Source organism: Schistocerca piceifrons, chromosome X (genome assembly GCF_021461385.2).
Source record: "Schistocerca piceifrons isolate TAMUIC-IGC-003096 chromosome X, iqSchPice1.1, whole genome shotgun sequence".
Lineage (NCBI taxonomy): Eukaryota > Metazoa > Arthropoda > Insecta > Orthoptera > Acrididae > Schistocerca > Schistocerca piceifrons.
Window position 1 is genome coordinate 308,737,689 of NC_060149.1, and position 14,903 is coordinate 308,752,591.

Below are 14,903 nucleotides of genomic sequence, written 5' to 3' on the forward strand. Positions count from 1 at the left end.
TAGCCCAGCATGGCCTCTACCCTTCCCACCTTTTTATTCTCTGTGTTCTTTTTCATTTCTTTGTTTTAATGCCTTGTATTGACTGATCTTTTGATTACTTGTCTGTGCTACTCTTTTTTCTGGGCTTTTATCTCTGTTTTTTTTTTATTGTGTTAGTTACACTTGGGATTTACAGGATTTGCCTTTTGCTTCCTTGCTTTGACGGGTTTGCCACTTACCGGATGAGGGGACTGATGATCTTGCAGTTTAGTTGTTTTCATTCCAAACCAATCAATAGTGCAACCTGGAAAGCCCATATCAATCTTCACCAACTCGCCTGCTGAGAAGTGGCATGTGCCCAGTTGGAGTACAGTGCTCACAAATAAACAATGACCAGCTACAACCCCAAAATTTTACTGCATAATCTTCGTCATTTTACGCTACGACTGTTGAGAATATGGTTATGTACTCTACTGATACATGCTTCTGTATTCTGTAATCTCTCCTTTTTTGTTGTGACTGCATATTTTTGGTGTATGTGGTTTATTCTCCCTCCCATATGAGTAAAACAAATAGACCTATAAGTGAAATGTATAGATTGTGACTTTGATTTGTGCTGTTCTAATTGCATTTATTTCTTTCAGGTGTTTTGTGCATTCATGGAATATTCATAATGGGACCATCCTTTTAAGCATGTGCGACAAACGAAAGGTACAGTGGAATAACTCAACAGTGACAGTGAGGTGTATTGAACAGTTTTGAGTACAAAACACAATAAAAATAAAAGAATGGTTATGTAGCTTCTTCACTGTTACTGAAATTCTGTTTTTATTTATTGTTGGTTGTATTAAATATTCCATAGAAACTAAAATGAACAGATTTATGACTCTTAATGATGATCACAACAGAAATAAGTCAGTGTTATTGTACTAACTGATCATGTCCTCACATGGCTCACTTACTGCATAAATGCCAGACTGTACTCCAAGAATATAGTTCAGTATCATTTGTATAGACCATATTCAGTATAATCATCTCTGAAGTGAAAACAAAGATATCTCAAGTCATTACTGATAGTATGAAAGTCTTGATGTAGGCTACTGTTATATTTTTAGACATGATCAAATTACCACGTAGAGTACAGTTGTCCAATGTGAGAAGATGTTTAACTAACCTCACCAACAAGTGGTGTCTTGCTTGCCCATGTAATTGCTATGCTAACATTACTATTATTTAGTTTACAGCATTGGCAAATTCTTGCCAAATGAAATGTGAGATCTAATGGTCAAAAATGCAAAGTGCTATAATGCGCAACAGTGAATAGATTATTACTGGGAATCTTTCCTTCTAGTATCATTTAAGTGGTTGTCTTGTTGCTGCTGTTACCATAATTATGTAGGACTTTCTTATTGGTTATTATGAAACTGATGATGACCTCTGTCAGTCACCAAGTAGGCAGTGTTTTCTTCCACCATTCGAAGTGTTTAAAAGCATTTTGACAGGACTTATTTCTGCAGATTGCACTGCTTGTCTGTGACCTAACAGTCTTTGGATTAACACAATTTTGTTTACATCATTAGTACAGAGCACAGTGTTGTTCTTTTTGTATTTACATTATTTGATTATTAATGGAGGCAGACTTCATTTCTCTCTCTGTGAAGTGAGAGATTTTGCCAGTGACTGAATATTTTGACAAAAAATACTCGTGATTCATATTTCCTTAAGACATTTCTTGGATTACACAGCTCCTGATGTTTGTTTGTGGTATCTGAAGTGCATTCCACCAACATGTGCCAAGGTGTGTATCTGTACTTGTTGCCCATGAGCAATTATGTGCTGGTTTGTGTAAACATACCTGGTTCATATGCTTTTGCTAAGGTAATTTGGCTGGCTGAATGCCAGATAAGTTTAAGAAGCTGCATTTCTTTGCTCCATTATAGTGAAACCCATGTGAGCAAAAATGGTTTCCTGATTGGAGATTAGTAGTTTTTCTTGTATTTACTAGTCTTGTTGCTGAGCAACAAATGTGCTGTCAGCAGGATGATAAAATAGTTTATCTTCAAATAAAATGTATCTAAAACAGATTCTTCAAAATGTTTTATAAAAATGTGTGCTGTACAATAGACTAAAAAATGACAGATTCGTGACTATGTTGTCATCAGTGACAATTAACAGACAACAGTATATCCAAGCAGCACCTAGGGATTTACCAGGTATTGTCATAATATTGTGCAATTATTATAGCTACTGCTCTTCAGGATTCAATATTTTACTGCAAGTATGTAAATGTGTTGAATCACAATTTGTTTAAATTTAATCATCACTGAAGGTTATAGACGCTATTTCTCCTTATGATAATTGTGTGCTATACTATCTTTGTAGTTATGATACACTAGTGTAGCATTTTTGGGTAATGTACAAAAATGTAGAGAAATTTCCCACATCTTATCAGCTTGCTGCTATATCTTTCAGGCAGTCTTGGCTACTGAATACACTGATTAATATTTATGTGCATTATATTAGCAAATGTTTGTTGCTCTTGTACAAAGTTGCAAAATTATTGTGCTCTGACGAACATTAGTTATGGTTGAATGAGGTTATCATGGGGCGGATTTCATGAAAGTTCAATTTCTTTTAAAACACATATTGGAAGTACGCTGCAGCAGAACAGAATTAACAGCTTAACATAGGGTGTTTCAAAATAATTAATCTGATTTAACAAGCATATATTTTTTTACATGCATGCACCTACAACCTTAGGGTACTTTTTGCAGTTAAGTTTAGGATACAAGTTTTCACTTATGTTTTAGGAGTGTTCAAGATACCCTCCACCACACACATGACAAACACCCAAATGATAGACAAACTCGTCCAATTCTTTTGGGAGTGAGTATGCTAGGCCATGTTGCAGTTCAACAAAATTGTTGGAGGGGGAGCCACATAGATGGAGTATTTCACAAGCCTCCACAAAATGGGGTCACATACCTGAGATCAGGTGACCTGAAAGGCCAATGATACAATGTGAAATCCATATGCTCCTTATATCCAATTCATCTTTGAAGCAACTCATTATTATGAAATTCTGTTGCCAGTTTGGTGGTGGTCTGTCCTGTTGAAAAATTCATCCTAAAATGCAATTTGTTGCTGTTTTATTGCCATTTAGTGTTGACACACTTTGGACAATGAATGATTAAGGTAGGGATATAGTTGCACTGGGGAATTGCGCCCCCCCCCCCCCCTCCCGCCCCACATGAACCGGTAACTTAACAAATTATGCCATGGTAATCTTCTAGATTCAATGTGTAAGTTAATATTTACAAGTTTCTCTTCATTCATGTAGAAGATAGTCTTGTGAAACTGGATGAATCTTTTTGAAACACCAAGTGTACCGTTCTGCCTTCTCTGGTTCTCTTGTGCGTAAAAATTACATTTTTGTAAACCTTTGTCAAGTAATTTCACAGAATAGATTTTATTGATATTCCCTTTGTTTGCAAGGGACATGCTTTCATACAGAAAATATTACCCTAATTGCATTCTTAGAGTAGATTATGATAAAAACATCTTTAATGTGCTGCCTACCTGTACTAAATAGCAAACTGTGTCACTCATGTACTACACAAGGAACGCTTAATTGGCAGCACCTCTTATCTGTAAAGTATTAGCATTTTACTATGATGAGTAGTTTAACGATTCAAAATGAGTGTAAGAAAATGAATACTAACAACGTTTTTGCTTCTTATCACGAACTGAAGCATGAACAACTAGAGAAAATTTACAAATGTATTTGGTACCTGATATTTTGAAATTTTGTAAAATTTATGTATCAGGATAGGATGAAAATACAAGGCTATATGCAAATGTTCTAAAGAGAAGAAAAGTGCCTCCAAATCTGGGTCATGAGACACAAATGGTACAGGAAATGACAAGTGTACCGTAGCTAGGCATGTCAAATGAGGGGACATTACCTAAGGAACTTCAACTACTCAGTTATTTTCTCATAATGCAAGCCACAAAAGACTCTTGAAGGTAAGCATACTTTGTACATTATGTTTACATGTCATAGTTGTCATCATCAACATTATTTGAGCTAGTAGTGCTGAGGAAGACTGTGCGTAGCTGAAGCAAATGTCCAGGCAGCCTTGGAGTCACCCAATCACCGTCCACTGGGGCCTACCCTGCCAAGAGCCTCATTGGCTGCTCCACTTAAGACATTTATGCAAATGGACTAGGAAAATGAGAGGTCAACTCACACCAGCTGTGATTGATAAAGAGAAGAATGCAAATTTCATGACTAGTTTTAGATGCAGAAGTCCACAGTCAATTGCTCCAAGAGACGTGTGCTGCTACATATTCCGACAATGAAATGTCACAAGAAGAATCACACACACGTTACTTCTCTGATGTACCTGGAATGATGGCTGCCACGTCTCACAGTATACCTGCTGTCTGGAACAGGGCACAATTACAGCAAAGCTCTACTTCTGCATGCAGTTATAGTAGACACTTTTCCCACAAGAGCTGATTGAATGGGAGACTGGATCTTGCAAAAGGGTTAACATGGACAGAGGATTTGGGGGGGGGGGGGGGGAGAAAACTGCTCTCTTGAGAAGTTGCACCTTGAAGCCCGACCCATCTGGCACCAACAAAAGCTCACCACAATCTGCCGCCGCCAACAGAAAGATACACAGTTCTGGCTGCGCAGTTGTCATGCTCGCTGCTCATGAGCGTGCGTGCTAGTAACATGTTTACTCCACTTGCTGGCATTGCAAATGCTAATATGCTAGCAGCACCCAAAAGACAACGTATTCCACTGCCCATGGTGATGAAGTACAAAGATCAAATAACCTACGGGAATGCAGCCAGCTGAGGTCATCAGCAATAGCAAATATTTTGACAGGTGCACACCCTGTCATTTTCAAGGCAAAACTGCAAAAATTAAGTGCTGTGCAAGGGAATTTAAAACCTCAGCATGCAGAGAAATTAAGAAAACTCTCTCTCTCTCTCTCTCTCTCTCTCTCTCTCTCTCTCTCTCTCTCTCTCTTTTCTCTTTCTAGCACACAACATTAATTAACAGTTGTCGATGACAGCTCCCGACTGCATTCCTGCAAGATGTTTGAACACTATATATGTTGGGAGAAACTCTAACAAGTACAAAGGTGATAATCAAACACTCTACTGACTATTCAGACACCACTGTGTAGAAGAGTTCAGTGAGCAAGGCAGGAAAAAAAAATCAACATTAAGACTGCAGCTGACTCCAGGAAGGTGATAAAAGAGGCATCAGTACTTAAGATGTCTTTTTACACAAGTGCCTCACAACAGGAGAAGCTTTTGAAGGTAGTAATAAAGAAACTACTGTTCATCATCTCCCTTGACTACATAAAAGAACAGCTTGAGAATATGGATTTTCCCATCCGGGCCATGGAGTGCATGAAATCACCCCACACCAGCCAGGATACACCACTTCCACTGGTCATTGCCATGAACACAATGGAGAACAGGAACATCTACCAACTTATGAGACTTGCTGCAGTGAAAATCACCAGAGGGCCAGGAGAGGGCCTGTAAGGTGTTTTCGTTGCCAGTGCCTCAACCACATCGCCAGAAACTACTCTGTGCCAGCTGTCTGCATTAAATGTGCTGAAAACCACCTACCGAAGAGGGCTGAATCAGACTCGTGAGAAACCCACCAGCAAATACTGCAATGCTGCTGCGTCCAGCTACTGAACAACAATGAAAAAGAGCCACAAGGTGCCTTGACATCTTCTATGCTGCCTGTGTCTCTTCTGGAGGGATGCAGTCCCAAATGACAGAGCCCGAGTCTGCAACTGTCACTCAAGGGATGAGCAGTGAAATGCAGACCACTTCAATTACTACATCATCACTGGCTATGCCTGCTGCAACATGGTGTCTGAGCAAACACCCAAGACATCTATCTATGGGAGTACTACCATGCATGTACATAGAAGCAAACCCCAGGCAGAACACTTACTGAAAAGTCTCTGCCATCAGAAGCAAATGTAGCAAGTATCCGAAACTGCATGTTGCCTCAACTGCTGAGACACACTGGACAGTGTGCCTCCCGCATAGATGCACCACACCACATTGCTCAACTCACCAGGCTGTTGTCACAACTGAAAAAACTTTACTCCAATGTCTCCTACTTGATAGACCCCTTCCCGTAGCAGATATGTGTTGCAGTTCAGAGGGCTCTACCAGCATCCACCACTATGCCTTCTGCTTCCCAGTATGTCACACATTAATGGACTTACTGTGATTCTGTGGCACACCAATGGTCTCCACAGTGAAGCTGGTGAATCCTCCAGTTTCTCTGAGATGAATCATTTGGCATCTGCCTGGTGTGTCCAACTCGCCTTAAACCAAGTGTCTCTGTATGTGCACCAAATTACGCATGCTATCGAATGGTTAGACTAATGGGTGGTGTCATGGCAGTCGACATATACCATTCCATCACCACTATCAAATTGCTGCACATGCCTTAACAACCCTGGAGGCAATTACAGTTGTTGGCCACATCAATGGTATGCATTTTTTCCATTGTGGTGTAAATGTTGCACAGAAGAACCCCTTATCCTGCTGACGTTACAACTCTCCTGTTGCACTGTAGCAATATTTTTCTTGCAAGAGATTTCAGTGAGAAATGGGCCATGTAAAACTCCCTAAACACCAGTGCCAGTGGATGCCACCTGGTAGTGTTGTTGAGCGCCATGATGCCATCACTGTGGGGCCATACAAGCCTACTACCTACTTCTACAACAGAGGCCAGCCCTACATGCTGGACCTAGTCATCATGAGGGGCACTGGGAAACAGATCTCTGCATCCATGGGAAATGCAGTCCTCAGATCACCTGTGTGTGGTGTTTGGCTCTGATTCTGTCACTGCATGGCCACACAGTTGTGGAAACAGGTATAGAGATTCCAACCACCTCTTCCAAACCACAGCTGCAGAAGTGACAAGAGCTACAGTTTGTGAGGATGCAGTCGCTGAGGAAATCCCTGCAACATTTCATCACAACGATGTTACAAGCTGATCAGGTAGTGCCACTCTTTTACACCAGCACACAATCCAAATGTAACTACTCGTTACAACAAACCGCTGCACAACTTCACTGCCATCATGAAAAAGTACTGTGTCTTTGGCGAGTGACAGTGCACTAGGCAGCCACACATCAAATGACTCTTCAACAGATTCCACCGTGATATTAAAGCGACAGTGAAGGAGTACTGCAACTGAGAATTGGCCAACAAACTTGGCATGCTTTGTGTAAGGCAATGAATCTGCTTGGCGAACTCTCAAGATGTTCCTGCTGCATTCTTAATGGATTCCAATACTTCGGAATGGTCACTCTATCAGAAGTATGTCTGATGAAAAGGTGAATGTGTTGCCAGACAGCTTTGCTGTCAGTTTCAACCCAGCTGAAGCTTCTGTGGACCTTGAACTCATCCATACAGTAACAACTAATCTCTTGTTGATAGGGAAGATGGACACAAGAATCAGCTGGGAACACCAGATGAGGATGAAGATTCTCTTTGCCAGGCCAGGAAGGTTTGTGGACCTGATGGAGTCACCTTCTCCTTATGCAGCTCTGGTAGATTGCCGCCATACACCTGGTGTCTGTCTTTAACCAGATTTTACATACTGCTCACTTGCAGCTGCCAAGAAACATGCTGCGATAATGGTGGTTCCTAATCTGGGCAGTAACTTCCAAGTGATTGGTAGTTACTGGCCCATCAGCTTCCTCCCAGTCCCCTCGAAAATCTTGCACAGGATTCGCTTATGTAGACTATTGCAACATATCAAAGGAGAGATCTTAAAACCAAAGGAGCAGTTTGGGTTTTGTAGAGAACATTCAACTGAGCAACAACTCCGTAGAGGCCCTTGATGCTCTGGAATATAAATATTTTGGAGCAGAGTTCTTGGACACCTCCAAGGCATTCAACAGCATGTTGCCTCAGTGGCCTCCTTTACAAACTCCTTGTGCAGAGGGTGTCAGTGCCACATGTCCACCTCTTCCAAAGCTACATGGCCAACTGGACAACCCATGTGTGGGCCCACGGCTTAGTCTCCGCAGCATGATGTGTCTATGCAGGTGTATCTCAAGGCTTGGTCCTTCGAGACCCTATACATGGCAGACGCCCTGGAAGCTGATTGCATACAGCTCACACTGTATGCTGGTGACACAGTGTTCTTGCTCAGAATGTCTTCACACCATATGCAGTGTCACCTCCCAACATGCCTGTGATTACATTACTGTCTGGAATGTCAAGCAGCAGCTTAGGCTCAGTGTTGTCAAGGCGTAGTGTAGTGCCTGACAATCGCGCATTGTTCTATGCCCCTGAACATGGTGCCAGTCTACATGAGGAGCAACACTGTTCCTTAGAACGACACAGTGCGTTTTCCTGGTGTCACGCTTGACAAACATCTGATGTGGCACCAGCACATCACAGACTTGCACCATAAAGGTATCAAATGCCTCATTGCCTTGTACGTGGTGATGAACAACAGCTATATCCTACCATTGCACCTTGCCAGTACTTTGTACAAGTCACTGCTGTGCTCCATGCTAGACTATGCAGTGGTGGTCTGGGATAATTAAGGTTAAACTCACATTAAGAAGCTCCAGTGAGCCCAGAACAAGATGCTGTGCTTGGCACTGCGCATGAATTCCCATGGGATGTAGTGCACTAGATGGTTGGTGTCCCATGACTGAAAGAATACTTTGAGCACATTGCCTGCAACCTCTACATGAAGACATCGGTATCTATGAATGGGAAGCTCTGGGTGCTTGGCAGAAAAATCCAGTGTCCAGCGTCCAACAGATGGCCATACCTTCTAAATGCTTGAGGTAGTGATCATTTGTATGTTACACGTTACTCTGTGGCAGCAGGCTCAGATATCATGTCCAGTTGGGTGTATGTTGGTTCTGAATGTGTGTTTGGCTTTCTGTTTACTGCAGAAACACTACATAAGGCAAGAGGAAAACACATCATTTCATTTGAGCTGTGTCATTAGACTAATGTGAATAGGATGAATTGGTACTGATTTGGTACCCTATTGAGGGTTACCAATAGGAAATCATATGTTTGGTAGCACTTAACAGATGTTACAGAAAATAAGCTGCTAAGTTGTATTTCTTTCCAGTTTACTAATTGTGATAGTTAAGGCATTCATACAGAGAAAATACTTGGATGTAGTAATGTAGGTGTATATTTCTGTTAAAGACTGTAAATTACACCATTTTGCTAATCAGTTCCCCTTTCCCTCCCCTCCACCCCCACCCCACCACACCACACCAAAAAAAAATAAAAAATAAAAAAATTCTTCTGACTAAATAGCTTTCCTTACAAATCTCAAGTTGATAAATAAAATAATAATGGACCTTAGACTAAGTCAATAGAGCAATAGAGGAGTTTCATAACTTTGTTCCTTGGAAAATAATACATTTTTCCTTCTGAGGATAATCTAAAGGGTGCTCTGCTACATGCCATTATTTTCTATGAGTAAGCAGCTGTGTTCATATTAATGTAAATGTGAAGTCAAAGCACCTGTTTCATGCTTATCATAGTGGAGCAATGGAAACTATGATTGATTAAAACAACCATAATGATGAGCTTTGAAAGAGCAGTTCTCTAACACTAAATATGTTGTGTTTTGCATATACTCTCAAGATAGCCCATCAGTATTCACTTTCTCTTGAGATGCTTCATGAGTCATTAAAACTTGACTATTTGTTTCAGGCTTGAAAAATTCCCACCTTTACCAATAACCTCCACAAAATGACTTAGAACTTGAAACCTATGTTGTTTTCTACAGAAGTTTATGAAACATAGGAAAAAGAGAATTTTATTTTGTAGTAATTATGTTTTACCTAGAACCTTCAGCACTTATTTTAAATAACCATGTTTCAGATTCCAAATAAATCCTAGTAATAATGTGTAAATGGTTGGTATTTCAGTGATGAGAGTGAAATTTTGATGCAGGATTGGTTTTCCTTATGACCAAACACCCCCCCCCCCCCCCTTTCTCCTGCCCCACTCTCTCCCAGTTCATTTATACAGATTCTCTTCTACAAATGTCATCAGTTGAGGTAACAGTACAGTGCTGCCACTGTGGTTGATATTGATATCTGCCGGCTCAAATTCCAGTCTGATCACCTGACTAGATTTTTTGTGATGTGCAGGAATAAGTCTATACGAGTCTCATGATGGTTTTATTCATTGAGTGTCACAGTTTATTCTCTACTTTTTCTCATCAAATCTGTCTTTGCTTTTAATGAATCTTCGGATAGGTGTCAGGTAATACTAATTTAAGAAGGAAAGGAAGAAGTGAAAAAGTTAAATTAATGGAATATATGGCTCTGATAACTGTCCTTACTGTAAAATCTAGAAACACTCTTCTGCCAATGAGCAGTTCCTGGAGTGTCCTCACCATTGGACCCTTGTCCACAACTACAGTAGCGTACTGGAAGCAAAACGAAATTTCGTAGTTGTTATAAATTGTGAAACTGTTTACCTACACTCTATGGAAGTTTTCAATTTTATGCTAATGTGAACGCTGTGAAATACACTAAAATTATCATTTGGAAGTTTCCTGTATCCTGCGATATGGTGATCAGATGTTGCTGGTAAATGCCTCATTATCTAATACCTGAGCATTACTTGATTTGTTAATAAATATGGCAGGCGAGGACAGTTAAATTTGTAAGGAAGACAAACCACTAATCTATAGAACAGATAACACACTCATGAAAAGCTTCCAGAATATTAAGTTTAAGTAATTCTCGTTCTCTTTCAGATTTATTTTCAGTTACAGAATTGTAGTGAATATTGATTTTTTTTGTGAGTGAACCTTATCTTTCAGGTGAGATGGGCCACATCTGCATTTTCTGAAGATTGTGTAGACACACACCCGACGAAAAAGACTGATGAACAATCAAGTTACAGCAAGAATAATCCAGCAGAACAGTTAACGTTATCTGAGCAGACTGGGAATAGTAGAAATTCAACCCAAAAACTGCCACTTCGAAATAAGAAAACTGAGTTTGTCACAGTTGAAAAAAGCTTTGATCCTGTATGTGAGAAAGATTTAGCATTATCAAAGAAAAGATTGGAACCTCTCCAACAATGGTTTTATGCAATAGAAATATCATCCAAGGTAATGTTATTAATAAATAAAGTGTGAGAATTGTTGGATGATAGGTATGTATGTACACTTCATTAAATGATTTTCTGTTCGCGTACTTACATGATGCCTTTTCACATTGCATTGTTTCACTTATCATTGTTTTGCTGAAACGACTTTGTTACTGTATTGCCTTGTTTTATGTTTGGGGAAATATTGTGGCACTCATTTCTGTCTGCAGTTACTGTTTGCCATCAAGATATATAATTTTTCCAAAGTTTGTCTTTCATATGTAAAACTGTAACTTTCATAATAGTGCCATATCATTTAATGTTTGGGTAACTTGATAACCTTTTGTCTGTTCACTTTCACAGTTCCACGGTATTTCTAACTTCTATGTTTACAGTTGTTGGCACCCAATTTTTGATACTTTGCTAAACTGAAGAAGACACAGTCCCTAATGATTCCTTTGGATTTTATGTGCTTCCATAGACATGAAAACTAATACAAAAAGGTCTTTAGTGCCATCAGATGTTCAATTTAGGTTAAACTGATATAATAAAAAGTTGTTATTGAGGTGGTGGTGGTGGTGTTTTTTTACTCCTTGGACTATATATGGCTCACCTCACATAATAGAGCATTTCTCATGCCCATACTTCTTTCATTTATGTGTAACACACATTATGTTATTCTGCCAGTTTCTCTTGCACTGTGTTCCATCCATCTGGAGTTTGTTAATATTCAATTTGATTTGATTTCATTTGATTTTTTATTGGTCCAGTTTTATCATATAGCACAAATTGTACAATTGATATTAGACAGGTCAAAGATAAGTTACAATAATACATAGTATTAGCAATTAAAATTAGGTACCTACTACAATTAATTTTGTTACGTATTTAGAAATTCTCTGACAGAATAGAAACAGTGCTTTGTTAGAAATGCCTTTAGTTTAGCTTAAAATATTGGATGAGTAGTATTTTTTTATTTCCTCTGGTATCTTATTGTGTAGTATTACACCAATGTTAACTATGCTCCTCTGATAGGTGGTTGTTCTGTGATATTTTTGATGTATATTTGATTCCCTTCTGGTACTATAGTTGTGTACACGTTTGTTCTGTAGCAGTTTGCCTGTTTTCAGGAGATAGTCCCTAGTGAACAAGATAGTTTCATAAATGAATAAACTTGGAACATTTAGAACACCAAGCTCAGTAAAATGGGATTTTTAAGACCACAAATTATTCTTAAAGCTCTTTTTTGCATTCTAAAAACCTTTACACTGTAAGTTGAGTATCCCCAGAAAATGATCCCATATCGGATTAGTGAGTGGAACTGTGCATAGTATGCCTGCAGTACTGTTGTTTTGCTTGTTGTAGCCTTTAAAATTCTTAAGCCATAGCACACAGATGATAGTTTTCTACACAAGTTATTTATATGTGTGTCCCACTTTAAGTCTTGCTGAATCCAAAGACCCAAGAATTTTGTGACACTTACATTTTCTAGGGGATCATTTTTTAATTGGGCTTGAATAGACATTTGATTAGTTGGAGGAATTAAATGAAAATCGACACACACAGTTTTTTCAGTATTTATAATGAGTTTGTTTTTTGTGAACCACTCAGAAAGTATTTTCATAGAACTTTCTGCTGTGGACCGCAAAGTTTCTGGACTGGATCCAGTGAGCAATATGCTGGTGTCATCGGCAAACAGGATAGTTTTTGTGGGACTCATATATTCAACTAAGTCGTCCACATAAATCAAAAAGCGTAGTGGACCTAAGATTGAGCCCTGTGGTACACCATATTTTATTGGTAATTCCCTAGAAGGAAAGGAGTTGTTTCTTGTTTTATTCATTTTGTTGAATTCATACTGAAGTGATACTTTCTGCCTGCAGTTTTTTAGGTATGAACACAACCAGCTATGTGCTACACCTCTTACTCCTCGTCTTTCTAATTTTTCGAGCAGAATGTTATGGTCCAGGACGTCGATGGCTTTTGATAGATCTAGAAAAATACCTGCAGCTAATTTATGTTGATCAAGGGATTTTAAAATGCAGTTTAAGAATTCGAAAATTGCTATCTGTGTAGATGTAGACTTTCTAAAACCATGTTGTTGTACGGTAAGAGGTGCATATTTATTTATGAAACTTAAAAGCCTGTCATAGAAGAGTTTTTCTAGAATTTTTGAGAAGGAACTTAACTGTGACACGGGTCGGTAGTTTGATATTTTTTCAAAAGAACCTTTTCTTAGCAGTGATGAAACTTTTGCTATTTTAAAAATATCTGGGAATACACCAGTTTTTAAAGAGAGGTTGAAAATTTTTGCCAAGGGGTTTGCTATGTGGTGAGCGCATGCTTTTAATATGAAATCAGGTACTTCATCAAGACCACTTGACGTTTTATCGCTTAATGATTTAATTTTACTTATAATTTCATTGGGGTTTGTTTCATACACATACATAGAAGCAGTTGAGATCACTGACTTGCTGGAGAAACTTGGGACTGGTCCTTGACAGTGTACTTGAATGAGGTCTTCAGCTAGTGAGGTGAAGTATTCATTGAATTTTTCCACTACTGAATTTGGGTCTGTGACTTTTGAGCCTTCTAGTGTTAATGATACATTCTTTTTCTTTGGCACTGAACTACAAGTTTCTTTCTTTATAGCTCTCCACGTGGATCTCATTTTGTTAGATGAGTTTCTTATCAAATTGTCATTCCACACAATTTTTGCCTCTTTGACTACTCTACCATAGATTCCTTTGTAGGCTGTTGAATAATCTGCGAATTCTTGGGTTACTCTATATTTCTTACAAGAGTACTGCAGAAATCTGTTTCTCTCACTGGAAATTTTTATGCCTTTAGTTACCCATTGCTTATTATTGTTAGGTTTTACTGTTTTTGCTACTTTTGGAAATTCTACATTAAAATAGTGAAGAAAGATGCTCTGAAAACTCATGTACATGCTATCAACATTGTTCTGAGCGGCGATGCTTTCCTAGTTTTCCTTTGCCAGTAAGAGATTAAAAATTCTAATGTTATCCTCAGAAAAGGTTCTTTTTTCAACTACTTTTCCGGAACTGCTACTACTTGTTGGCATTTCTATACACAGCAGCTGTTTCTCATGATCACTATAACCCATGCTCAGTACTCTGCTTGTGGATCTGTAAGTTGTTTCTGAGATGAATATTTGGTCAATAATGGAATTTGTGCATTCTGTTAATCTTGTTGGACAGTGTATTGTGGGGATCATATCGAATGTGTTGGTCATATTTATCAAAGCATCTCTGCTGCTGCTGTCTTTTAAAAAATCAACATTGAAATCCCCACAAAGCACTATCTTCATATTTAGTGTACCGATCCTGTTCAGCAGAACCTCTAGTTTATTCATGAAGACTGACAGGTTTCCACTTGGTGCTCTATATACGTTAATAACTATGAAATTAAGCTCTGACAGTTTGGAAATGGAAAGTTCAAAGTCTTTTTTCAATTGAGTCAATATAACTTTTACTGACATCACAGAACTTTACTTGTTCTTTCACAAAGATAGCAGAGCCACCATGTTTGGAAAACTCTCGGCTAAAATGACTTGCTAATCTATATCCTGAGATTGAGGTTAATTTTACTTTGTCATTTCGTAGCCAATGCTCAGTAATGCAAATTATGTCTATGTGCAGTGAATACTGGAGTAGTGTTTGCAACATGGAAATTTTATTTGTGAGTGACTGAACGTTATGGTGTAGTATAGCAAAATCTGGGTACTTAGTAGCTTTAGTTGAAACGGT

General features: G+C 38.8%; 1 protein-coding gene across 3 annotated transcripts in view; it reads left to right on the forward strand.

Annotated features, from left to right (window-relative positions):
* Positions 1–14,903, forward strand: part of LOC124721791 (cell cycle checkpoint protein RAD17) — a 130,409-nt gene that overhangs the window by 28,290 nt on the left and 87,216 nt on the right. For all 3 annotated transcript variants that reach the window (XM_047246910.1, XM_047246909.1, XM_047246908.1), the window contains 2 exons: positions 624–690; positions 10,862–11,155. In XM_047246910.1, coding sequence (XP_047102866.1) covers positions 673–690; positions 10,862–11,155 — 312 coding nt within the window. In that variant the 5' untranslated portion in view covers positions 624–672. The remainder of the gene's footprint in view (positions 1–623; positions 691–10,861; positions 11,156–14,903) is intronic.